Here is a 27,899-nt window from a genome sequence, read left to right as displayed (position 1 = left end):
TGACCGTCCGGACCCGTTCACCTGAATGACCGACGGGGAGTTTCAGCGTCATTTTCGCCTGTCGAAGACATCAGTGTGCTGGCTGTGTGACGAGCTAGGCGAAGACTCTCGTCTGCGGAGACAGCGTGGCGGGCTTCATTCGCTCACCGTCGTAGAGCAAGTCATCTGTGCCCTCCGTTTCTACGGGACTGGGAGTTTTCAGGGAAGCGTCGGCGCCGAGCGTTACATCGGACGCCACCAAACTACTGTTAGCCACTGTGTCAGAGATGTGTCTGACGCGCTTATCGATGCGGCAGTGCTTAAGCGGTGGCTAGCTTTCCAGAATACTGCGGCGGAGCGGGCATATATAAAAGAATGCTTCCCACTTCGTGGGAACATTACGAACGTAGTCGGGTGTGTAGACGGAACGTACGTAGGAATTAAGGCGCTTTCAATGTCAGCGTTACTGTGATTAACAGACTTTTTCGCTGGTTGATCACTTTTTGTCGATTGTTCTACTTATCTGTCAGGGTGCCTTCCATATGGCTCACTTTCTTGGGAAAGGGGTTAAGTATAAATAGATAAATGGATATCACTAATTGTGTGAAGTAACCTATGAATCCTAATCTCATAAACAACTTGGGGTGCTTCATTGGTGAAGTTACTAAGTATGCACAATGCTGAATTTTGGTCATGCGTAATCTATCGGCCGCACTATGAAACAGCGAGGCATTGCACAATTTGTTGCAGCGCGAGATGTGGATGTTGCGCCAAGCCGGTTGTGCCTATGCATTTGTGGCGAAATAAAAATGCATTGAGAATCTTAGTGTGTTGGCTTGCATGAAGAAAATACTTCAGATTGTTTGCTCTGCTCACTGTCGATGCATGTGCCAGATGTTCAGTGCATCTTCTATTTTTTTTTGGGGGGGGGGGGGGGGGCGGCGTTATTCTGGATGGATAAATTGTATATTTTCGTCTCATGATGGGGCTCTAATTCTTAAGCATTAGAACAGTGCACATCCGATACTCTGCAGAACTCTCTGTACGTGAAGATGTCATGAACCACCAAGGCATTATTACATATCGGGAGAAATGTGGTGCAGATGCCAATGAAAAGTGGGTCTTTAACCTACCATGATAAAAATAAAACTTGCAGAGCAAATAGACCATTTGTACAGCTTTAGAGCAACGATTACACAAAACGTGATATGCCCAAACGAGTAAACACTTGCCGCATTGCCAAAGTAGGCTGAGCGACATGCAGCATATATTGGCATTGAACATGTCTCGTAACTGTTATTTTTATTGTAAGCCCTCGCTGTCACACCTTTCCCTCCAGCACTCCCTTTACTGAAACGTGGCACTGTCTTTCCATTGGTGTCATGATGATAATGGTAACGGCAGCAGCAAGGCTGGTTAATGCTTGCCTCTTTGATTCCTGTGAGTTTAGTGGTAAAGAATATGGCACGTTCATACATACAGCTGTGCTGCAAAATTTAACATTTGTGATTTTTCGGAGAACTAATTTGTGTTGGGAAATTTCAAAGATGTGCACCATTGTGGCCTAATAACTAGAGCATTGGTGAGGTTGAAGACGGTGTATTGGTATAGAAGCTTGAAGTTTAATTGCACAACAATTTGACGGGACACAAAGAGAAATACACACAGCAGAATACTTTGCTGTGTGTGTTACACTTCTTTGTGTGCCATTGAATTGTTGTGCGATCCAACTTAAAATAGAGCATTGGGCTTCTTTGGTGCAGGACCGAGGAAGTGTGAGCTATTCGACAACATGCCAGTGCCTTGCCACACACTTATGGAAGTCGGAAGGTTTGCAAACAAAGCTTTGCTTTCAAATCCACCTGCTCATGTAATACAAGCGCTGATTGAAAGAACCATCACACAAAAATAATGGTGAAATCAATGGCCTGTGAAAAGTGTAATTTGTATATAGACACTGTTGACATAATAGGTGCCATAATAGGTACCATACCGGCCTCAAAATTGTACTGGACAGAGCAGTTTGTTTCCTATGTGAAGCTCGACCTCCCATTACATGCTGTGCAAATAACCAAGCTCAGTTTGTTTTGACGTGCTACACAACATTCAGTGTAATCTGCTTTTGATTCTAAAGAAGTGCCAAACACCACCTCTTTTTCAAGGACGTCATTGGAATATTTGGCGAGACCTTTTTCAGCCCCTCATAATGGAAGTGTGGTCAGCCATCTTTGCTTGGATGCCTTTATAGATTTCTGCTCCTGATCATTGTGTGCTATCAAATTGCAGAAGTCTATGCAACTGGTGCAAGGCATTACGTGTTTCTATAGTCGGATACAACTTTAGGAGGCTGCGGAATCTGCACTTTAAGGCAGGTGAACACAAGCCTGCACCAATGGGCACGCACTCGAGACTGATATCGTGCCACCAGACAGACTAATATTGCTCGTTGGAGAGGGACTATTTCTTTAGACGTGTAGGCAATCGGCTGCTGCGCTTTGGTCATCTGGGTGGGGCCTCTCCTGTCTTATGAAGTTTTATCCGACTGTGAAGGATGCTGCTTTTTATACAACACAAAAGGACAAAGTGTGCAATTATTTGGCCTATGAAATGGATACATCAGAAGTGTGCTATGCAAGGGCTTAAGATGTGTGAAATATGGTACATGCAATTATAAGACAATGTTAAAGAATATGTGGTATCGAACATGCATGTAATGGCACATTTGAATCGGGGAGTGTTGCAGTCATATGCACAGTCTATAGGTGATAGCATTATTAAGCTCCTGCTGTTTCCTTTCTTCATTGTGAATTACACACACCGTTCATCTTGTGGCTAATGAACACGCACTGTATTCTTGCACATAGAAAGAACAAACAGCATGATGACGTGTATGCTGCATTAGTGTATTTTTTATTTACATGGTCCAAGAGTGGCACAGGTTGTCTTACGTTTTTGCCTATTTTGAAGGGACACAAAGTGCATGTTATAAGTCTCCTAATATGCACAACACAATGTTTACTGCAATAATTTTATTCATGTTCTTGAATAATAAACAAAATATTAAACTGAAAGCTCCTTTATAAGGTGCCTTCTGTGGGCTCGACAGGAGAGCAGTGAGGGCACCGATACTACTGTTGCGGAGCAGCCCTCTGGACCTTTGCCACACTCTCAAGAGCACGTGTCTGGCGCTCGCCTACTGCCACCAGGCGGTTGAGTGGCTCCGGCAGCAGAATGTTTTGCTGCAAAAAAGTGTATTGGAATGAATCAGCCACGTACAAACCATTATTTACAAAGAAAAATGCTCGTTGCACTATTAGTACTAAGTGCCCTTAAATATGGAAGCCTCTAGTGTAGTATGCTTAGTAAAACAATGCGTTGGGACAACATTGCTTTATTTTTCAAAACTGGGGTTTTCTTTTTCAGAGCCAATTGTCATGTTGATTAGTGTGCCAGCAGCTGAGGTGGCCCTGCACCTTCACGAGTCTCTACTGTCAGCACCACAAACATATTTTTGTTCGCTGCAAAACAAATGCCTCACCTTACAATCCCGTCTTATACAAGCTGATTGCATCCTATGCCTACAAACATCATATTCTTGTCCCATTACACAATTTTCTACCATCCTTGGCTGTAGTTCTCTCTCCTTGACATTCATTCTGTAATGCTTATGTAATCACCTGATATGAATTGGCAACAAGTGATCGAATACGTGCATGGCCTGCCTGCCGATTCCTTTCTTTTTTAATCTCAACTAGCATATCAGTTGCCACGGTTTACTACGCCACTGTCTTCCTGCCTTAATGCTATCTGCAACAATTTTTGTTACTTCGCTTTCTACACAGTCCTTGACATCTCAAGTTTCTTTGTTAACCTCCAGGTTTATGTCCCATATTGCATAACCGGTGGAATGCAATGATTCTAGACTTTTTTCAAGGATATCGGTAACGTGGCGATCACGATTCGGTAATGCCTTCCATGTGGTGTTCAACCCATGAAATTTTTGTATAAGTTTCCTGCTTTATATCAGTACTTGCTATTGATATTTCACTTGGATAAAGATACTCTTCCATAAATTTTCTAGCTTAATGTCACTCATGAATTTCTGTTGCCTCACCAAGTTGGTGAAGGTTACCTTCATCTATTCCATATTTTCGCGGGCCCACTTGCACGTAAAAGCACGAACACTCATTGGTTCTCACTGCCTTCTTTAAACTGCTGGACATTCAGTTCGTTACTACCAAAGTGACTTAATCCGTGCACTCTTATTATGCTAAATATGAAACAGTAGAAATATACTTATCTGCAGTTTGTCGAAGTCTCCTTCACTGTGTTGGTAGCGAGATCCATCGTCGGTACCACCTCGTCGCATCGTAGCTATATAGGATGTCTACCTTTTGCCCACACTATGTAATATTCGTGACGCTCGCAGTCACGCAGAGTGGAGGAACTCGGCGCACTCGCAGAAGCAGCCCCGGACAAGTTGTTTCTTCAGCACTTCGCCGTGAACAGTAGGTGTGCGTTGCGATCTGTAAAATCGCCTCAGCTATTGGCAGTCTTACCGGGTGCACGGGAAGATTGCCCACGGAGGAACAGAACTATCCAAGAAATAGTGGCCTTCGTCGAGCCTGATCACTACGTCGCGCACTGCAAGCTCGTTGTACGGGTTTGTTTACACTGGGCCTCTCTGATGCTTAGCCGCCATGCTTGCCCGGTGAATGGATGTGATGACGCCACTACAGCGCTCCCTCGTGGTATAATGCGAAGCGTACTAAATTACAAATTAGTCTAAGACGCATTCAGTGCACATCTCGTAAGCTTCAAAATGCTTCTAAACCACGTTAACGTAACTAATAATATTGTACTAAATGCATTTGTTTTACAACTTGCTTCTGCATGTAATGCACTCGGTGGAACGACAAACAAGTGAAAGAAGGCACGACCATGCACCGACGGTACGATCACGTGAGCCCCAGTTTGTCGACCGCCCAGAAGGCAACGCCCAAGGAATGATAGCCAGTCAGAGTGAATCTAGATAAACCAATGAAACTGGAGGCTTGTCGAAAGATAAACTGTGTCTCGGTACCATTCGTGCTTTCATCTTGGGGTGTCGCCAGAGCTCGTGAAGATCCCGAGTTTCGCCAAACTCGACGCATCCTGCATAGCACCCCAGTTCGTGGGATTGCGTGGCACATGAAGGTTGACGACTCGTCCGCGGCGCGGTGTAGCTTAGTGGCTATAGCCTTGTGCTGCTGGACTATGTCGACGGGACTATAGCTATATGCGGTAATATCGCGCTTCATTGCTACGAGTGTGATGGCGCATATTATTTTTCTTGAATGTACGTCTTTATTTTTTTATTTTTATTTAACATTGTCCTTACAGGCCTCGTATGAGGCATTGGGTAAGGGGGGCGTTACAATAAGATTAACAGAGTATATAGAACATATAAAAGCATAATAGACATACATTATTAATTGACAGTGAAAAACTATAAGCCTATCTTATACAAGTATTAAAAGCATTGTACAACATAACAAGGTCTGGAGTGTACATATTAGAAAAAAACAAATGATACAGTTTCTTTAATAAACAATGAAAAATAATGTTGCCACACTAGTACAAATAATAACAATACTAAAGAATACAAGAATAATAAGCGAAATGAGCTGATAAACAAGAGAGCACATAACTGGAATAAAAAAGGAAAAAAGCATCGTGCACTTTATTGATGTTGCGCGGTGGAATATGAAATGATGAGCTGGCGGAATTTATCGGGATTAGGTTCGGAGACGATGAAATCAGAAAGAGCGTTCCACAATCGAATGGCACGAGGAAGCGCCGACCAGTTGAATGCATGCGCGTTCCCGTAGATGCGTGTAAAGCTGAGGTGATTATGTAATCTGTGAGATGTGAAAGGTCTGTCCACAAGCATATCAGGACAAGCTAACGAGAGATATGTTATAGAAGCTTTTTCAGATAGGACGGCTATACATGATTGAATATGTCGATGGCTCTTTAGTGCGTCTCTCTCCAAAATAAATTGAGTATTTTTTTTCTACGCTGTGTCGTAATTTGCGATAATAAAGCCTTTGTCATCGCTGTATCTTTGAGAGAAAAAAAAGTTGAAAGTCAGCGCTGTATACATATGTGCGTTTTTTTTTTCATCGCCTTGTCTCTCTATCGATCGCTCTAGGTTGCTAATTTCACTCAGCTCTGTTCGGCGCTTTTTAAAGCTAAACGTGAGCTCCGCGACTTCGATTAGAAAATTAGTCGCAGCGTTGTTTTTTCCTTTTCTTTTCTTCTTTTCTTTTCTTTTTTCTTTCCCCGAAATACTTGTTGCCACAGGAGCTGTTTACGCTTCCGCATAAGAAAAATTCGAAAACTATAGTTTGCTAATAGTGGGGTACCTATTTCTGGCGCATAGCCATTTCTGATGCAGTGACCTTTACAGAAAGCGCTCCGTTGCAGCCATATTTGAAAATAAAGTAACACCTCTAAAAATTTGCTTGCGTGGACGCGTGTTCATAAATATTCCGTACAGTGAGAACGCCGTGCCGCGATAATTCATTCTCTGCGATGTCTCTCTCTCTCTCTCTCTCTCCTTTTTTCTACAGCGGTTATTGAGCAACGAGACCTGTCTTACGTGATGCAGATTCAAACGCGCCTCTGTATAGCGTGGTCATTCGTAATGACTGGATCAAACATCAGGGCTGGTCGTTTGTGTCAGACCGAAGCAGCGTAATTACGTGCTCTCTCGTGATACGTCTGTTTCTATGCTCACGACGGATCAATTCAATTGACGCTGGATGATTACGGTTTCGATTGAATATTGGCTTCTGCTTGAATATAGCAGATGACAATACTCACTAAAGTGATATTATATATATATATATATATATATATATATATATATATATATATATATATATATATATAAAGAAGAAGAGTACGACATACGTTGAATAAGCACAATATATTGCACTGACGTTTCGACCGGTGGACTAGCCTTTGTCAAAGTCTAAAAAGGCTGGTCCACCAGTCGAAACGTCAATGCAGTATACTGTGCTTATTCAACGTACGTACTCATTTTCTTTATTTTACTACCTGGGCCAGCGTGATTTCCTCAGCCATAACTATATATATATATATATATATATATATATATATATATATATATATATATATATATATATATATATATATATATATATATATATATTACCGAAATATTCGAAGCAATTTTCTTCACTGTTCCGTAGTGAGGCCCACGCGCATCGTACATGTACCGGGAGCCGTCGTGAAAAAAGAACATCGCCCGACGAGAGCGGATTCATCATTTGCATACTCGCTTTCGCGTGCACGCGCTTAATGCTGGCGAGCAGCAAAAAAAAAACGTGTTGTCTCAGTGTCGTTGCTATCGCGAAGTATCGCCGTGGTTGCTGGGCACAAATTCAGCACCAGGAAAAGCTTTTTCTTTCCTGGGGAACCGTCTAAATAAATTTTCCTGATTCATATACCTGCAGTCTAGTGGGAGCTAACCAATAATTTATTCGAACAATAGCTATTGGACAAGCCGTCATCTTAAAGCTCATAATGCCTTGCAGCTATCCGCTGTAAAGATATGTTTGATGAACATGCAACTTGCGGGATAGGCAACACGTACGTGTTCTCTTCCTTCACTTACCAGCATTTCCCCGCTTACAAAAGCGACCACAAGACATTCCTGCCCTGACTGCCGTCTCCTTACGCTGCAGTTGCCTGCCAAGCCTGGCGTCAGGGGACCAGGTTATCTACCAGGTAGCGCGGGGACCGGAAATCCTCGTTTGCGTCCTCAGATCGCCAGAGGCCGGATTTTCAGGGCTTTTCCAGCATCAACACCGGTATGTATGCGCACCTTATTTGGTGCTTCTATTAAAAAAAAAGCTTTTAGTTTCTCTCGAAATGCGAAGCACTGATAGCGACAGTAAATTATTACGCAATTATACACAGTCAATGTACAAGGTTCGCAGTTTTGTAGGTGGTATAAATTGCAGTAAACGCTCGCGTACTAATTAAACAACCGTCGCGTCACGCGCCCAACGAACAGATTTGACTCGATGACCACGAGCACTCGATGACCTCGAGCACTCGCTGCCGCAACGCTATTGAAGGGCGCCGACAGCGGGCTTGTCCCAAAACGAACTTTCCGTGCTGCCGTTTCAACTGCGCCGCGTCTCCAAAACTTATATCACGTGACCTACAACACTATACACGCGCGTGGGAAGCCGCCAGCCCTCTCGGCTCGCCCTTGCATGGTCGCCCTTCGCCCTGGCAACAACAACAGATGACCTCAGTGTACAGCGTGCGGGCCACCACACGCAGCCAAGGCCGGACTTCAGGACGCGCGCGCTACTCGACCATTGCGTGACGCCACGTAACAGCATATATGTAAAAAACGACCCAGGAATCTGGCACAAGTGCCAAAACATCACAATCTTGCGCTCCCACGTGACCACCACCTACGTCGCGACGTCATGACGTATGCACGTCCTGGTAAACGAAACCGAAACTGATTCGTAGGAAAGCTAGTATTGTAGTGAAAATATTCAGGGCACTCTGAAGCTTGCTCGTATTCTTTGCAAGGTTTCGATGTCCATTTAAAGCAATGAACGAAACTATGAAAACCTCATTTCCTACTTTTTTAATTTTTTCCCGTTAATTATAATATCCATTAAAGGCTAGAATGTGAAGTGTGTCTATCTGCGCCGTCTCCTCTTTTAAGCATTCGAGCAGAATTAATGCATAGTGAGGAACTGCTATCACGTCTATTCATATCTGCCCGTCAGCCCCGAACGTGCTTCGTAAATTCGCAAGTGCGCATGACACTTTCTTCTCGCTTTTCCCGCAGGAGTCATCCGTGCCCTCGTACGCCATCGAAAAGTCTTACCGGTGCGCCGCACTCGTGACTTTTGCGGGCGTCGTCATTACCGTCTTGTGCATATTCGCCTACGTGCTCTTCTCCAAACCGGCGCGCGAGACGAGCGAACTGGACAGCCTGTTCTGCCGCACTGAGGACTGCGGAATGCAGGCGGACATACTCGAGCGCTGGCTGAACACGAGCGTCGACCCGTGCCACGATTTCGACGGCTACATATGCTCCAAGTGGGTCGGTGCTCAGGGCGGAAGGCTGACCACAGGGGCGCTGGGCTACGGCTTGAAGAAATGGGCGGAAGGCTTCGAGGTCAAACTGCGCAGAGCAATTCCGTACCTAAACACTGCCGGCCGAGTCTTCGACGTCTTCACGAAGTGCATGGCCGACGTTTCGAAAGCCGAGTCGCGCCAAGGCGTCGAGCAGCTGAAGGAATTCATGCGCGAGCTCAGAGTGCCTTGGCCCGAAGCGCCGTCGGCCGGAGTGGACCCTCTGGAAGTCGTTCTGGACCTTTCGCTCAACTGGCGCGTGGGTCCGTGGTTCGACGTCACCGTGTTGCAGGACGGCGACGGTACGGCCAACGCTATCTTGAGACCTGCCAGTCTCTTCTGGGTGTGGTCTTCCATCGAACGAGAAGTCGAGGCTTCGGCGGCACACGCCACCATCTGGAACGGCCTCTACCAGGAGTTTGCACCGGACCAGCCGCAGCGACCGCAAGCCGAGGTAGACCAGATCGGGCGAACACACGCAGACATCAACGAAGAGTTGGGCCGCGTGGTCAAAGCAAGGCTCGCGGCACCGCTCCAGGTTCATATTCGGCACATCGGAGCACACACCGTCAACGTGAGCGCGGATCGCTGGAGAAAGGCCCTGGAGGCGTCGAGTCGCCACCCGTTCCATCCATCGGACAACGTCACCTTCGCCGACAAGACCCTCTTGGAAGCGGTGAACAACATTTTCCTCCGCTACAATGACACCTCCGTGATGTGGCATCTGTCCTGGACGTTCATTCAGGTCTTCTCCTCGATCGCCGACCGGGACTTCTTGACGCACAAGCTCGGCAGCCAGACGTTGGCCCGCAGACAGCGACGTTCGTTCTGCGCGACCGAAGTGGAAGCGGCGTACCGATGGATCGTCGTCTCGCTGCTCGTCGCCGCCGACTTTCCGCGGGACAGTCGAGACACCATAGACGCCTCGCTGAACAAGATCACGCAGACCGTAGCCTCTCTGCTCGAGAACGCGACTTGGGCCGACCCTGGCTCCGGAAAGGCTCTGGGCGACAAAGTCCGAAACGTCTCGGTGACCCTCTGGCCGAGCGAAGGCCTCCTGACCGAGGAAGGGCTGTCGAAGCTCCACGCGGGCTGGTTCTCGAACGCGAGCACCTTCACCGAGAGCTGGATCAACGCGGCCAGGAACTGGCGCAAACTCGCCACTCGGGGCGACCACGCAGAAGTCACTGAGCACCCTCTAAACGTCTTGGTGCCATTCGTCCGGTACGACCACTTCCTCAACGCCGTCCGCGTGGCACTCGTGGCGCTGTCGCGTCCCTGGTATTACGCGAAAGGCACCAAGGCGATGGATTACGGCGCGCTTGGCTTCTTCTACGCGCTCCAGCTAGTCAGAAGTTTCGACAGCGTAGGAATTCAGGTATGCTTATGGCCTATCCAGCTCAATGTTTTTTCCATCTCAATGTCAACTAGAATATCGGCTATATATATACCATGTTGCATACAGTTCTCGTCCTGTCTTTCGTTGCGCCTAACATTTTTTCTTTCCATCGCTAACTGCGCGGTCCCTATCTTATTCTCAAGCTTACCTGTTAACCTCCAAGTTTCTTCCCCATATGTTATACCGGAGGAATGCAATGATTGTATACTTTTCAAGGATAGTGGTAAGCTGCCAGTCATGACTTGGTACAATGTCTTCTGTATGCTCTTCAACCCATTTTATTCTTCTGTAGATTTCCTTCTCGTGATCTGAGTCCCCTGTTAGCAATTGACCAGATCAACGTACTCTTGCAGAGATTCTAGGGGCTGACTGCCAATTATGAATTCTTGCTCTTTCCCAGGCTATTGAACGCTACGTTTTTCTTCTGCATAATAATCTTCTTCCCTGTCTTACACTTTCTAGCCTAAGGTCCTGAATAATGTATAGAAAGTCATCGCTAGCATTGCTCAATAAGACAATGCCATTTGCAAACCATAGGTATAACATTTGCAGCGGAAAAAAGGAAACCCATAGGGTTTACAAGATGGCGAATCGGGCTGCGCTGTTCAGGACAAATATCAAATACCCGCCATATTGTCGAAGTCGTTATTGTGTGTGCTCTGATTGGCTCGCAAAGGGGTTACGCCGTCTCCGGTTGGCTCAAGATGCCAACATGGCGAAATTAGAGAATTTCAAGAATGTTGGGAGCTCGCTTTAGCGGAGGCAATATATACACGTTTTGACAGTTTGAGAACGCTGATCGACTGGCCTTACACAAAAGCAAAAGCAGGTTTGCCGGGTGGCAGTGGTGGCGCCCCGATCGGGCAGCCACCTCGATTCCAAGAAAGAGCAGGGGGCAATGACCCCCACGGCGAGGCAAGGCAAGGTAAACTGGATTTCCGCGAAGCGGGGACAACGTGTAGTGACCGACGGTTGCATATACAAGAACATGCGTTCCAAAGTAGGATTTCAGCGCAACAGCTGACGCGCACGGAAAAGTTGTCTCATCTACCTTTGTGTCATCCCCTCTTCGTGCACATCTTCTGTTGCACTTAAACTAAACTTTGGGTGTCGCACTCGGCATTCTCAAACTCCCGTATTGTCAAATTCGCCATCTCCTCAGTTCTTGTTGGCTCACAGGGCTGCTGCGGCCTCTCTTATCGGCTCAAAACGCCGCCATTTCAGAATTTTACAATATGTGTCCAGGACAACACACTATGACATTTTCACGCGGCCGAAGGATTGAGGACTGGAAACTATATACAAAGTATATTTACGAAGGGTAATGCAGCGCTGGCCAGTTCAGCCGACAGCTCGAGAGCCAGAGAGCCGTCGGCTGAACTGGCCCGTAGTAGGAGGCCTGAGAACCTTCCTCAGTCGACGACCGAGGTTACGACTCATTATGGACACCAGCAGGGCCCGCTGGTGTCCATAAGTCCAGACTTAGATCCGAATCTTGCCTTATTGTAACCAGTATATATATAAACGCCGTCAAAGGCACACCATCGACGTGAACATCAAGTAAGTTCTGGTTCGTTGGGAGCGTCGATGGAGGATTTCGACACGGCGAAGATAATGCAGCCATATGACCATACGGGATTCTCGGAATGCAAGTTTCGCAGCTGAACATTGCTTCTCGTATTCACGTTCAAATGTCGCAGATGTGGGTGCGAACGCGACTCCACCTTGCGGGTCCCCGCAGATATCGTTTCGTGAATCGCCCCTGTTTCGTGTAACATTTCAGGATGGACCACTGTCGGAGGACCGCTTGCTAGGCGCGTGGCCACAGAGTTGGCAGACGACAGAGACAATGCGTGCACTTTCACGTTTCCTAAGTGACACGGGCCTGGACTCACGCCTGTGATACCAGTCGTGTAATGTGTCATTCACCTCGTTCCTCCCATTATCATCCCCCATTGTGACCCTTTTTCTTCCCCTCTTCCCCTTCCCTTACGTAGAGTAGCAGGCCAGATGCTCCATTATCCAGCCGACCTCTCTACATTTTCCAATCATTAAAATACTTCTCCTTCAGGTGGACCCCAACGGGAGAATCACAGATTCGTGGCTGCCCGCCGGCACGAAGGATGCGTTGGCGAAGAAGGCGTCGTGCCTCGGGCCCCAGCCGGACGCCTACGGCGAATTCTTCCCGGAGATTGTCGCCATGGAAGCTGTGCACGCGGCGTACGAGGCGGCCACGACCGAGTACGACCGCTCGCTGAAGGTTTTCCACGCGTTCAGCGAGGACCAGCTCTTCTTTGTGGCGGCCTGCGTCACCATTTGCGGACTTCACGACGCGGACCCCGCCCTGCGCGTCAGCTGCAACAAGGCGGTCTCTCAAATGGCGGCTTTCGCCAACGCCTTCCGATGCCCGGAGGGCGCCGCCATGAATCCGGCACGGAAGTGCGCATTCTTCACGTGAATCGGGGACCGCTACCACTTCCGGTTTTTTTTTTAGTCTTCGTATATTAATGAATACGTACAGTTTAATGAGACCAATTTGGTGGGATTTCTCTATGTGTTTGCGTGAATGGGCTTTAATGTGTTGAATATTAGAATGTGTTTGATTGAACGTGTGAAAATAAACGCCATGCATGTGTTGCTTATTTGTAAAATATGCTTTACTCCCGTATTTCCGAGCGCAATTGACCCTTCGGCGATTATACAGAAGATAAATGTGCTAATAGTGATTTCCTTATATATATTCGCGGAACCTTGACAGACATTCGCTCTGTTGTCTCATTAAACTTTCAATTCGCACAATAGGAATGCTAAAAAGAGAACAAATCGTCGTAGGCTTACCAAGAATTCGCTCGTTCGAAGTCTTATTCTCGCCGATTTCGCGATATCGATTTTCGCAACGTGGTGCGTATGCGAACCGTGTGCGTCTGTACGTGTGTACAAGGAACAAACGTCACGGAAGACTTGCTACTTCGCTCTGTGAAACCGCAAGTTGTCGAGTGACGACGAGAGTGCAAGGCTGCAATATCCACGAGTACGTGACCCCTATCACCTATGCAAGAACACTTGCTTTGCAACAAATAATATTATTTTGTAAGTCAAGTTTTGACGTAACATACACAAAACGAACACGAATGAGCTGGAAGCACAATCTCTTATTCGAAGATGTCTAGAAGAGCATCTATCCGGATTTGAGCTCTTGACAACAGGCCTTCTTTTTTTTCTCCGCAAAATTGACCACCGAATACCCGTGAACGGACGTTTTTTTTGTTTTTGTTTTTTTGTTTGTTTTTTCACAGGCATACTGCTGCTAATGCGCGCGCGTAAGCTTATTCCGCATGTATAGCCCACAGGCAGTGATGTCAGTCTCGGGTGTTGGTGTGAACATCTAATTTTCGGTATCCTACGAATTCTTCTTGCTTTCGACCAAGTTCAAGAAAAAAAAAGAGACGCGTTTGGATATTCAACGAACCTCCTTTCGATCGCCACATATATGTCGCATGTGTTTCGAAACACCGCCGCCACCAAAAGCCATTGAGAGGTCTTCAACACAAGGCGTCTTTAATGAGGTCTAGAATTTAAACCGGACCAAATGACACACTACTTTCAATTTCTGTCTTATTTCTTTATCAACGCAAAACTGGGTCGGTAAATGTTGGTGGCGACGAAGCTATACAAGGCAGCCAACTCCGCAACCTTGCAGTGAATGTTCAAGCACCAGGGAGTTGGTAAAACACGTTTGCGAGGTAACCTTCAGTTGAATCATCAATTTCCAGTTGCGCGGTGTGTGCGCCTATGTGTCCTGTAGTTCCTGCGCCTATCCATCGAAAAGGTTATAGGTAACTTTGAAAAAACGTCCGTGGCCGTCCCTCATAAAGGAGGAACGTATACTTGTGTTCGTCTCACTCCGGCGTCGTCCTGCTTGCTCTCAAGGAGAATAGAACGCGAAACCTCCAGGAGGGTGCGCCTTGTGCGTTTCCTCCGAGGCTAGGTGGCGCGCGTCGCCGCCGCCCGATTCAAAGGGTTGAGCCACAATCATCCATCCACCCATCCGAGGGTCGCGCGCTCAGAGCCAGGGGACGTCCCCTCACACTGTCTTGCAAATGTCGAAAGGCGCATGCTCACGGCGTATCCAAGAGAAAGCCGAATTACGTACGCCGCACACAAGCATCCGCGGGTGAGCTTCGGACGCCCACGTACCTTGCGACCGTGCATACGGAACGAGCCCCAGCGCCCATGGGTCAAGGCCTGCTTTCGACACTCTGGGATCGTCCCCGTGTGCCTCTTTCGCAGCCGGGTTTGATGCGTAACTAACAACTCTGACAGCGCGAGACATATGTTGCTCCGACCCTTTCGACCGAATTCGAACACTAATCGAGCACCGTTTGCTTCGTGACAAAGTCGACGAATAACCGGCGTGCGAACAACTTCGAATGAAATCGGGATGCCTGTCGCTCCGTGCTCGTTACATGGCCCGATACAATCAACGGCCGCCTGCAGGGGGGGCAGCGCTTGAGCCTTACAAGTAGCGGGGCGAGAGCGCGGCGCGTGCTTTATAAGCTTCCTTTCACCGAGACGTCCGCCGCGGACTACCCCGTGCAATGTTCTCCGAGACAAAAAGCGCAGACGTCGCCGCGATGGGGCGCGGGAAGGTCGCGAAGGCAGCGCCGATAAAAGAAAGAGAAAAAGCCGCGCGTCAACCGGCGTTACGCCACACGCCGGTCTGTGTTCCGACAGCGACGTTACAGCGTTCCCAGCGGTCGACTTCAGTGTGACGACTACCAGCGCACACGGCAGGCGATGAGGCGCCGCACCTGCCGCGCTGCGTGGGCACGACAGGACTTGCGAACGAAGATCCACCTGCTGGGCGAACACTCGAACTACAGTCAAGATGGTCGGGAGAACGCCCGGGGCAGGATGGAAGGAAACTTCATTTTACTGAGCCTCAATAGCGAGTGACAAATTGCAAAATGTCCTTCGGCGGATCCTCGCAAACCCAATCAATGTTAGGTACACAGCAACTGCAAGCCTCCTAACGTCGACATAAAAGCTCCACTGTGTTCTATCGTACTTGGCACCGTAGTGAAAGTTCCGTAATCAATTTATATCATTTCGGGGTCTTTAACGGTTTCGCAATACAATATACACTCCCTTTTTCCCCCATTCCTCTACCACAGTCATGGTGTCGACCCGCGGCAAGTATTCGATCCCGGGACCTCCGCAAAGCAGCGAAATGCAGCAGTTAGTGAGCCACCACCGCGGGTACCTGAGCATATTGGCTGCTAGATTCCGCGGTTTGAGATAATGGCCACTAGTTTTTATCACGGTTGAACCTATAGTAACGTTTAAATTGTTGTTAGAACATGGTTAGACTTAATGTTCCGTGCCTGTCTTTCTCAGTTCCTTCGCCTGCTTCCACACTGCAGTTTTTCTTTTAGAACCATTCTTGACTGACCTTGTTCTATTGACATTTCTTTTTCTTGAGCAGGCAAGCGTTGTACCTCTTATAATGGCAGTTATCAGTCAGCTCTTTTTTGAAATTTCATCTCCCTGTGATACATTCTTACGTCTGGAAAAAGATATCAATAAGTCGTTTACATATTTGTGTGAATATACACGACAGAATCCTGGCTAAAACGTATTTAGTCTGCAGAATATCTATAGATATAGCCTGTGGAATTGAAAGCATTAGAAATTTTGTATTCTTATTATGTTCAGAGAAGTCCTGTAAATAACCCGCGCAGAGGTCTATATGCACCCCAATCTATCGAATGAAATAGAGTAGTTCCCGACTTTTGTCTACAGACATTGTATGATCTAGAACGGGGAAAATTTAGGAGCACGCTTAAGCTTCGCCCTTAAGATGTTGAACGCAATAGCATTCAAAGATCCCTGACTGCTTCTCACGCTTCCCGGCAACTGCAGCTTATTACCGGGAAACGCTGACGGCGAACGCTATGCACGAACACGAGCTTTCAGGTAACGCCGCCTCTGGCGTGGGCCGGTCCCAGAGGTAGTGAAAAGCCGCGCCAAAAAACTACACCACCTTCAGCTTTCTGTTATTGTTTCGCACTTTAAACATTTAAGTCTCAAAATATTTAACACCAAAGGAATGCACTGTCGGTGTTTTGTTTCATGTCGAGGAATAACTTTGTCAAGAATGTAAGCGTATGAACGTATGAGCAACTTTAGTGATAGAATGGTGTGGGAATATAGCCAGCATATGCATATATAATGTCATAGAGAAAGGCGTGGCATACACATATACCTAAATACATATAGCAATTTTCGCTCACGGACAACTCCGCCGACGCTGGCGCCGACGGCGTCACAGGATTTTCCGCTACACGGGGCCCTTAACGCCATCGCGTTAAAATCCATAGAGACAGCCTAAATTCGCTTCAAGATCGGAAGCGCATCGATGAGAGGACCACGCGCGGCACGAGCACGCCACCGCAAGTCCCAGGTGGCGCCTCGAACGCCAAGTCGCAAAGGGCGACCCGCGAGACGGGCCAGCTGGGACGGACGGTCAACACCGAACGCGCCTCCACCCCCTTCCGCCACGCACCAAGCGCCTCCTCATCGGACAAGCGTGGAACCGTCGCGTTCGCTTTCACCGCGGGGACGTACGCCCCTTCCACACCGACGGGACGGGAGGCGCGCAATTAGCGGTGCCGGTGGCATCCCCGGCCGCCGACCGCAGAGACAATGCGCACCGCGCGGCGGTGGCCGCTCTCCCTTGGCCCCGTTCCGGCCCGGTGCCCCTTTTGTAGCGCGGGCCGCCTTAAAACACCGGTGCCGGACCGCGCGTCCACGCAGAACACGTAGAGAGAGACGTCCGCGCGAAACGGGCGCCCAGGCACAAGCTGTTCGCCATGGACACGAGGCAGAGACTCGGGATTCCGCCACGGATAGGCACGGTGAGGACCGGGCCGGCCACGGAACGGATTCCTGCTCTCCCCACCCTACCCTTGTACCCTGGAAGTGATGTGTGCAAACGCTCGTTGAGAACGTGGATGTGTCGGGAACGAGACTGTGGGTTCGGTTTCTAGCCGAGGTGGAGGTTGTGTTGCTCACAGAGGAAGAATGGGAAGAGCGCTGGGGGCTGGATGCAGACTGTGGACACACAAGGCGCTGACTTGAAGCCATTTAGATGGCTTCAAGTAGCGAATGAAGTGTGTGAGCGCGACAGAATTAAGATTATCTCAGAAAAGGTGGTGGGGAGGGAGGGGATACCGAAGTTCTCGTTATTTCGCATTAGTGGACGCATAAAGACAATGCCCTGAGCACCTCCTCCTGCTCGTCTCGCCCCTTGGGCTGTTTCCGCCCTTCTTGGATTATGTACCAATCGGCGCCAATTGACCGTGCTCGCTGCAGATGACGCGTCTTGTGCGACGTACATAAAATAATATGAGGTTGACGGACGTGGAATATAGACAAGCATGTACTTATGCTGCAGATACCGCTGATCCGCGCCGTTAACAATACTGGGACCGACGAAACCACAGTAACCAATGACGTTTCATTGGCTCATCTTGGTCAGCGCGGTATCTGTGGCTAGTTTCGAATCTTCACGCAAAAGAAAAGATTCGATTAGGTACTTTGATTATCGGCCAGCCTATTGAACTTGCCATTTGAAGCAGTCTAAACGAAACGCGGTTCTTAGGTCTAGTTGCAACTGTGCGCGACCACAGTGGAAGAGGTGTACCGTTCATGCATAACTTTGTAAAGGACCACGTTTTCATGAAACCTCAGCACGTGGATTAATTCACTAAGCTTCTGAGTGCTCCTAATCAAGGAGTCATTTCGGCTACAATTACAGCGCACATGACACGTCCTCGGTAGATGCAAGACGCTACAGCTTGCGAAAATTTGTAGAAATCCTTACGCTGTTGTCACTGTGCACACACATGGGCCTCTTTGATTTGAACCGGACTGTCCAGGACTCTCCGAGACGCAGCAAACGCAACCCTCACTGGCTGAAAGCACCGCCTGTGGCAGTCCGGGACTGTCAGGGACGGATAATCGAAGAGGCCCACCGTTTACTCTGCTACTGTCTTTGTAAGATTTTTCGCAGTATGTCAAGCTAACTTGACATAGCACACACTGGCAAGCACTGACAAGCACACGCTGGATGGCCATTTTGGGCTCAAAGCCCAAAATGGCCATCCAGCGTGTGCTTCTTCCGTACGTGCAAATGCCTTTGCTCCCCGAATCTTTAACAACCAGCAACGGGACCTGTTGTCCGCACAGGCGCAGCTGTTGCCGACAGCATCCGCCGTCCTTTGCCTGGGCCTGCTCTGGACTGCCGCTACGGTTCTGGGCTCCGAGTTCCCGCACCACCACGGCTCGGGCGGCGCAGGTGGCGTGGTGGTCCTGTACCACAAGGAGCCTCCGTTCTCCGGTGACAGGCGCTTCCCCAAGGGGAAGACGTCGCTCGTACCTGCGGCGTCAATAATCCCGTCGGGGTTCGTGCACGGAAGGCCTTCGTGCGCGAGAGACCTGGACTTGTGCGTCTTCAACCACGACTACCCCATGTGAGAGCATGCGGGGAAATAGAGCATTGGAACGCGTACGGGCAGTCGTTACAAACGAAAAAAACGTAACATCCGGGATTTTGGTTTGGGTGCTAGTGCGTCCCAAGACGTGAAACTGAGTTACAATAGGGTGAATAAGTGACCTATGGAGATTAGTACACACCATTGTGTAAGTTATCGAAGATTATAAGAAATGTCTGAGAAATGAATGCACTATTGTGAAATTATTTGAAAACGCTTTTCCTTGTTCAAAAGTGGCGGTAACTTCACATAACTTATCTGCGCTCCTTGCCTGTGCGAGGATCATGGTAATGCTGCGTATACACTGGGAGCCTTTTTCCTATCAACCAATCACCATTTGAAGCAGCAAGCAGCGGGGCTAAGGTTTCAATCATTCAGTGAGCTTTTCTGTCTTTCTGATATGTCACATCGTGAATGCATCACGATATATTACAGGGCATTAGACAATAAACCTAAGCACCGAGTTCTAGGTCACAAACGATAACTGAACAGTAGCAGACCACGTCGACAAGAAAAACAGGTTTTTGAAGAGACATCGGAAAGTAGGTTTCATGTTGAAATAGGTCCAGCAGGCAAATGAAAAGTTCTCGAGCGTTAATTTGCTCTCTCGCAAAATGTGCCTGCGAAGCGCAAGGTGCCTCGGCAGAAAGTCCAGGCTTTCTTATCCAGGTCATACAGCGGCGAAGATGCCTTCTTTTACATATATCCTCTGAAGACTATAAAACAACGTTTAAAAACAAAATAGTCTTCACAGCATTCTCTTAATTATGCGCGCTTGTGTTGCGTAAGTGTTCATCCCAGATCTTGCTTTTTATGGTTATATTACGCTCAGTTTCGCACAGACGATATTAACGAAGGACAGGACGTGGACGGACGTAGCGCTACGTCCGTCCACGTCCTGTCCTTCCTTAATATCTTCTGTGTAAAACTGAGCGCAATATAACCATGAACGTTCACCAACTAGCCCCCTTCATTGCTTTACTAAATTGCTTTTTTTTTTTGCTGCGCTCTCGTAGCGAGAAAGTTCAAGCGATCGTGGACCGGTACTACAACCAGATGTACGACCTGTACCACACGCTGTACAAGACGCCTCCGCACGAGGTCCAGTGGGTGGAGAACTACACGCTGGCGTTCACCGCCGAGAAGCAGCACGGCAGCTTCGTGTGCCGCTCCGAGGCCGTGTACTTGCGCATCGGGTGGGCCAAGAACTGGAAGGGCCTCTGGATGACCGTCGTCAACACCGAGCGCTTCCCGCAGGTCACGAGGGTCGAGAAGTGCAAGTACGTGGAATCGAGAATCGTGACGAAATCTCGTCTGGTCGGGTATGGATGGATGGATGGAACGACTTTAATCAATGCCTCCTTTACTAGATGCCTGCCGCGTCACTAGTCTTCCCATTGGAGCGGAGGTTCCCGTAGTTCAGGGTAGTCGCAGAGAGACGGCGCTCGCAGCCGACCCACTTCCTGTTGCGAAGGAAATGACGATTACTAGGCTGGCGCGCGCTCGACCAATCGCTTGACGAGAGATTGTGGGTCCTGCCTCCGGGATTGCAACAGACGCCGCTAAAATCTCGGAGGCTGGGCTACTTGATTTAGGTTTCCAGCGGCCACCGCAGCTAGCGCTCGCAGCCGACCCGGGTTAACCCGGGTGGGGAAGAGTAAAGAGGAGAGGGGCAGGAACCAGCTTCTCAGGTCACGCGGCAGGCATCTAGTAAAGCTTTAATGAAAGGTCCCGCGAGCTATGGGTAGAGCCATAGTGAAAAAAAAAAGAGGAGGGGGAAAGGGAGAACAGGCGCCGACACAAAGACAAAATTCTTTGACGTTCCGGACCCGCACGGGAGGATTGAAGAAGGCTTCCGTGTGGGGGCCGGAATGTCAGTTAAAGAATTTTTGTGCTCTTTGTGTCGGCGCCTGTGCCTTTTCTTTATTTTCTTTTTTCGCTAGTGCAAGTGCGTACGTAAGCGTATGGCCTCCGAGATTACGCGCCCGTGATCTCGGAGGGAATGGTGCACGCGCGAATGCAGAAAACAGTGCGGCGCATCGCGTTGGAGCAGTACTGACACGACCTCTTCACTTTTCATTTTTTTTGCGTTCAATGACGATCCCACAGACCTCGAAACCCCAGAAAAAGTACTAGAAAACCTCAGTTTTGCGAAGTTTCGGTTTAGTTTCCTGAAGATGTGTCATGACAGTCACGAAGTGATGCCTATACATACCTACGCTGTCAGAAACACTAAAGGACAGACAAAGAGCAAAGATCACAAGATGTTACGTAATTTGGCTTCTGCCGCGAAACGGAAAGCAAGGTGTGCATTACCTATTTTATTTCAGCACTTCGTAAATTTTTGTAGTTGTCTAACTTCTGATAACCTGCGGTGCTTTGTCTAGCGAAATAGCGCTCATTCCGTGTGGTTACTTTGCCCTCGTCATTGGTGCTGCCCGTTACCAAGAAATATTTGGTTAGTTTCAGATTATTCGAAAATACCGAATAGTTATTTTCGTTAGTGTGCGACATTCGATTCATGTTCAAAACTTCAAAAATTCGCCCTACATTTGTAAAGGAAAAAGAAAAAAACTTGAGAATCTTTTTTTTTTCTCGCTAACTTTAGCACATAAATATCAACCAAATACAATAAAGTATCGGTAAATATGTGACGTCACGCAGGTGTCATGTGCGGGGTTGTTTGGTGGCGGAAATTGAAGTGGTGAGTTCGGGCTTCATTTTGTACGTTAGTAATCGTACTTCTTCGGGCGAAGGAATGTAAGTATAATCTTCAAAGGGATACTAAATAGAAACACGAAAACACTTTACAGGGACAAGGTACTCTTTTGAAACTCAATTTTCGTGAACTTCACGGTAATAAGTTATTAGAAAGGTAGGCTAACCTACAATATATTCATACAGAGCAAGGCAACGGTGTTTTCTTGTCTCTGTCCAGGCTTAGCCTTGCGCTGTAAGCATATGTTGTAGGGTGACACAAATAGCTCAAACTTTCACCTTGTCAAAAATGAAGGGCAAAGAGCCGAAATCAAAGTGCCGGCACGTCCGTGTGACGTCATGGATTTCAAAGTATTTTTTTTAACATCTGGGCCTTTGTAGCGCAGTAGAAACTTCCGAAATTTGCTAAGTTCAAATCTTAGGGGTTTTTTTTCCGAGTACAATGTAGTCCATGTTTAGCTATAAATAAGTTAACTAGGCCCGAGAAGGAGCTATCAGAACCCACTATCGACGTCACATCCAGCTGTTCCAGAAACTTCAAAGCTGCGTCTGCATCCGGCTTTCGTTTCTGCGTCCTTTTCTGGCTCACTTAAGCTCTCCTCACAGCCAAGGTGGCCTCTTCTTGGTATTGTGGAAGGGTAATTTACCAATACAGCTTATGTTTACCTTTTCTAAGAAATGTCCAACAAGCCCGTGCTCATCTAGAATGCCTTTTTTGAGAGTTTCCTTAAAGACCGACTGCAAAGTAATTTCACTGCGGCTAAATTGGTTTTAAGTGAGCAGTATATACTACTCAACCAATCATGACAAAGTTGCAGGGCTGGTAACTGTCTTTCAACAGTCTTTATACAGTACCTAGGCAGACGACGCGTGCACCTGGCGGCTGGCAAACATGACGCGAGCCCCTGCACGTCGCCTCCGAGATTCGTCCGCGCACTGTCGGCAGCCGCGGGCGGCGCATGAACTCGAAGGTCATGCCGAGGAGCCGCGCGGTCTGAGCCATGCGTCACTTCCGGCGGCGGTAATGACGGCGTTTTCAAGCGAAGCTTTCTTTTTTTTACTTTTACTTCGACTTTCCTCCCACTGCTGCTGTTTGGCACACCGCGTCAGGGATGGTTCAAAGCGAGTATATACATGGAAGGAGCGTGGCAGAGAAGAAAAGAGAGGCGAGGAACTCGTTTGGACCGCACCACGTCGAATGTGCACAGTGCCCTCTGGAGCTCCCGGATCGTTACCACATTAGCCTCTTGACAGCTGTAACTATCCGTGACCCTCCGGAAGCGCTTACCTTGCTACCAACGTGCAAGCACAGAGGGTAGCTAGATAGAGTGGAAGAGAGCAGGGGGAGAGGAGGCGAAGAATGGGTAGAACCGATGCAGTCGCGGAACGAGTAAATAGCAGCCTTGCGACTCTTCACTCGCAGTTCCTATACAAATACAGGAAGGGGGATAGGGACAAGGTGACGTGAGAAGGCGAGGAAACGCTGGATAAACTTATATTCAAGGCACGGTATGGTATGGTGCGCTTCTGCTATCTTTGAAAAATAGAACTACCCGCCGTGGTTGCTCAGTGGCTATGGTGTTGGGCTGCTGAGCACGAGGTCGCGGGATCGAATCCCGGCCACGGCGGCCGCATTTCGATGGGGGCGAAATGCGAAAACACCCGTGTGCTTAGATTTAGGTGCACGTTAAAGAACCCCAGGTGGTCAAAATTTCCGGAGTCCTCCACTACGGCGTGCCTCATAATCAGAAAGTGGTTTTGGCACGTAAAACCCCAAATATTATATTATATTAAAAATAGAACTATGCAAATAGGTCTAGCGGACAACTGACGCAGGACGTGCAGAAGAGAGCTGCATTAATTAAAACGCAACACAGGGTCTAGGCGACACAACGGAAGGGGCCGCATGTCAAATCACCACTTCTGTGCCCGCCGCGATAGCTTTGCGGCTATGGCGTTGCTCGAGGTCACGGATTTGACCGCGGCAGCCGCATTTCGGCAAGGCGAAATAAAAGGACGCTCGCGCACTTTGATTTAGGGACATGTTAAAGAACACCACGGTGCCAAAATTGATCCGGAGTGCGCCACTACGGCCTGCCTCATAATCCGATTGTGGTTTTGGCACGTACAGCCCCATAATCCAATTCAAATTTAATGTTTCTGCCACGATGCGATGTGCCATGTGAGGCAATGACCATGCTCAACACTCTCACAGGTTATGAAATATGGTGCACACTTCTCCCTTGGTGTTTTGTGTACTACGCACAGAAACAGCAGTGGTGCACACAAGGTAACGTTTAACAACAACTCGCCACTCTCGTGTTGGACAGAACGTTGAAGAAAATAAACATTTGCCATAACATAACCGCTAATTATCGTCAATCAAAGCAATCAGCACAGAAAGCTTTGCTTACATCGATTCCTACAATGTGTGGGGATCTGCATAATTTTTTTTCTTTTTCTTGCTATTTTGGTATCGAAAGCGTCCAGTTTTGCGAGCTTTTCAGACTGCATGCACACGTATTTCAAAGGCAAAATTTCACACGAAGGCTGGTCTATGTATGGCATAAACTATCTTAAACTAGGCCTTTTAAGTGGTCCAAAATTTTGTTGCAGTTGGCCTTTAAACGTGGAGGCGCAATGTCGGCTTCGTTCCGTGATGCAATGGCAGCTTCATCACTTTTGGTGTTTTGCTGGCTCGCAGGTACCGGAACAAGCCGTGTGACTACATGGTGCCGTGCTACAAGTCTTCGTGCAAGCAGCGCGAGATGCTTTACCCGCTCATCGCAGTTAATCCTTACGATCCGGGACAGAAACCCCTCATCGACCTGTTTCCAATTCCCAGCGGATGTGTCTGCTACGTGGATGATTACCGGTTCCACTAAGCGCCGATAGGTAGTAGCATGGGCCTGTTATTTCGTGGCACATGGCTCACAAATTGTGCGCCAATTTCAAACTCACATCACTGAGCTAGGCGGGTGTGAGAGAACTGCCGCTGATTTTTTAATGGACCAGCTGAAAAGTATCTCTGGTGTGAATGGGAAGCTTGCTGGTGAAATGTTTATGTAACATGCCTTCAGGGTTGTAAGGAGTGCAATTTAGGAAGTCTTAATACGCTTTCCCTACTTCAATGGAGTGGAAGTAAGGGTGTACACCAAGACATCCTGCATTATTGTCAGTGCAGTACATTAATGAGCAACTAAATAAACCAAAGAACAAAACAGTCAAAACTTCCGACGTAAACATGATGCGACATGCTTTGGCCAAGCTATTGGCAGAGAACACAAATGGCACAGCACTGTGACTTTTCGCATCATGAAGTAATGGTTAATCGTGATTCTTCACTGCAGCTAATTACATAATGTTGATGATAGTGATAATTGCATTGTGTAATGTTCTAACTTCATTGTCTACATCAACATATCATGAAGTAAGGCTTAATTGTGGTTCTCCACTGCATCTAATTACATGATGGTGACAATAGTGCTTACTGTTTTGTGTATGTTTTAACTTCATTGTCTGCATCAATAGTATGGCAGTCTGAGTAACTGTTTGTAGTGAGCTGCTGCCTTCTGCTCTGTTTCACATTTATTAGCTGTACAATACAAAACTGCTGCTTAAAGGGACACTAAAGGCAAATAATAAGTCGACATGGACTGTTTAAATACCATTCCAGAAACCTCGCAACACTAGTTTCATGCCACGAAAAGACTTAGTTCACGAGAAAATTGCATATAAAAGGTCAGAATACCTTTATCGGAATTCGAATCTCCCGCCACCCAACTGGGGGCGTGGTGACATTGCACACGCCATCACCACCCTTTGCTGCCATCAGTGACTAAAACGGCGCCCGACAGGTGGCAGCACCGAGCCAAGACAGAGCGGTGGATTCGCCACTGCAGCTGCTTTTTTGTAAAGTGCCATTGACCATTTGGGCATCCCGCGACATAACCTGGAAGTTGAAATCACTGCTACTAGCAGCGTGTGCGAGTTCCGCGAGCCAGCAAAGCCAGCGCAGCACTATGCGATAACGAAACTGCTGAAATGCGAAAGCATGGGCTATGTAGAGTCAAGCGAAAACAAGACCTTTCGACCACCTGCGTGGTTGTCAAGGGTAATTTCAATTAGTTCTTTTTTTACTAAAAATGAAATAGAACTGGATAAGTAGCATTTCATTTCGTCTTTTATTACAATACAATGATATTTTTTGCAACGAGTGGTTGAGTACTAGTGACAGAATTTATGTGAGGAGTGCTTTCGTCATCGGACAAGTGCTTGAATGTCCCGGGGGAGTCTCTAATCATGTCCTTCGTTTACTTGAGTTTCTCAATTATTACGGCCCTGTTTGCGATAATATTGGTGCCTCAGATATTCCTCAGCACTGATCACTAATCTATCACTTTAGCTTGAATTAATATTTGGCTTTAGTGTCCCTTTAATGGTTTCAAATAGTTTGGTGCCAAGGATACCACTTCCATTTTCAGATTAAATGTAATAAAGCTTTTATGCAAAACAGAAGGCTGTAAGAATTTCTTCGTTATGCTCCTTAAAATGTTGAAAACACAACACATATGTCATGATACTAATAAAAAGAATATGTCCTTCAATACATACAGTGCTGTTTTCAAGTACAAGCAGGTAAATTATGCAGTTTCTAAATGATCAACATGGAAAAGTGAACAATAGCAGTAATAAAAAGACTGCCTCTGGCAGATTTCATACTAATACAATATTTCAGCTGAATGTTAACGTCACAGAAAGAAGGAACTAAATGTGACTAAGTTATATGTTGTTATGATATCTTTTACATCACATTAATACAAAAGCACGGTGGTCTAAACTAAGAGAACAAATACACTGCGGCACAACTCTCACAATGACTGTTGATGGTAATGTAAATAGCAGTCAAGCAATGTAGCCTCTGGCCATATTCCCGAAGTCACATTCAGTTCAGATTGCAGTGTTACCGTATTTGCATGATTCTACCATGCCCCCGATTGTAATGCACAGATATATTACCATCCAAATATCCCCAAAAATAACTTGGAGCCAATTCTACCACGCATATCAAGTAATGCAACCCGAGTCGACGCGTACCATGTTGAAATGATTTTACAGAAGAAAGTCACACAGACATGCACGCAGATGAATATCGGCAACTAATCCCTAGCATAGTCCGACAACATCTCCTTTTCGCTGTCTACCGACCACAGAAAGTCATTTTCAATTCCATCTAATGCATTAGAAATGTTACTGTTCTTGAGGGTTCGCGCAACTGTTGTATGCGGGAGGGCATTCCATGTACCATCGGCCCACCATGAAATGTCTCAAGAGCCTCACTTTCTTCAGACGATGCGCTGGTGCAAACTGGAGAATGCGGACCACAAACCAAGGCAAATAAATACAATGTCCGTTTGATGGCCGTGTGGCTAGCTACCTTGCTAGGCTTAGCTGCTTCGACGTTCGCTACCAAGCTTCGTGCTGTTCAGGGTAATGTTTTTTATCGAAAGAAATCGCCGCTGTCAGCAATGTTGCCAACTCCGCCTTTCTAATCCTCACCGATGGCTTCAAAGCGTGGAGAGCACAGCAAAGGTTAAGCGTTGCATAATGCCAGTTCCCAAAAGCCAGCTGCACAGTGTTATGCAGAGAAACAAATGCAATTTATTGTGATGGAGAAAATGCGGTGTACAGTCATCGACCGATAAATCGGACACAGATGATCAGAACATGCTTGCTAATTTGGACAGTTTTGCAGCACTGCCAATGGCCCCAGAGACTTCATGTGTAAAGACAACCAATATTTCGGACAGCTGCCAGCTCTACATTAGATTATTCAGACTCCATCCGTGGCTGTAACGTACGCCAACTCTACCGCCATTATCTCCTCTGGCAACATTGAAGGGACATAAAGCATAGCCTCAGAGATTACACGCTAGATGGTAATCTCTGAGGGCTTGCCTTGGTCGCAGCACTGCACCTCAGAGATTTAACTGCAAATGCCAATCTTGCAGGCTTTGCCTGAATTATGAGGTCGCATAAACATTGCGATCATCACATCCATCCTGGCACCA

At 47.5% G+C, this 27,899-nt stretch overlaps 2 protein-coding genes across 4 annotated transcripts in view; both read left to right on the top strand.

Moving 5' to 3' along the window:
* Window positions 1-13,197, top strand: part of LOC135918687 (endothelin-converting enzyme 1-like) — a 45,940-nt gene extending 32,743 nt beyond the window's left edge. For both annotated transcript variants that reach the window (XM_070540555.1, XM_070540554.1), the window contains 3 exons: window positions 7,734-7,859; window positions 8,867-10,534; window positions 12,627-13,197. In XM_070540555.1, coding sequence (XP_070396656.1) covers window positions 7,734-7,859; window positions 8,867-10,534; window positions 12,627-13,013 — 2,181 coding nt within the window. In that variant the 3' untranslated portion in view covers window positions 13,014-13,197. The remainder of the gene's footprint in view (window positions 1-7,733; window positions 7,860-8,866; window positions 10,535-12,626) is intronic.
* A 1,291-nt stretch (window positions 13,198-14,488) lies between these two features.
* Window positions 14,489-26,291, top strand: LOC135918665 (neurotrophin 1-like). Of its 2 annotated transcripts, none has more exons than XM_065452311.1 (4): window positions 14,489-14,729; window positions 18,806-19,089; window positions 20,127-20,390; window positions 24,533-26,291. In XM_065452311.1, exons 1-4 carry the CDS (start codon window positions 14,670-14,672, stop codon window positions 24,711-24,713), a joined length of 789 nt encoding a protein of 262 aa, XP_065308383.1. In that variant the 5' UTR covers window positions 14,489-14,669; the 3' UTR covers window positions 24,714-26,291. The 2 variants fall into 2 exon arrangements, with proteins under 2 accessions (XP_065308383.1, XP_065308384.1); XM_065452312.1 differs by lacking the exon at window positions 14,489-14,729 and adding an exon at window positions 16,774-17,472.
* The last annotated feature ends 1,608 nt before the right edge of the window (window positions 26,292-27,899 follow it).

The sequence above is a fragment of the Dermacentor albipictus genome, chromosome 6, assembly GCF_038994185.2.
Source record: "Dermacentor albipictus isolate Rhodes 1998 colony chromosome 6, USDA_Dalb.pri_finalv2, whole genome shotgun sequence".
NCBI lineage: Eukaryota > Metazoa > Arthropoda > Arachnida > Ixodida > Ixodidae > Dermacentor > Dermacentor albipictus.
Note: the sequence above shows the minus strand (reverse complement) of the source record. Positions and strands in the feature narration are given on the sequence as shown.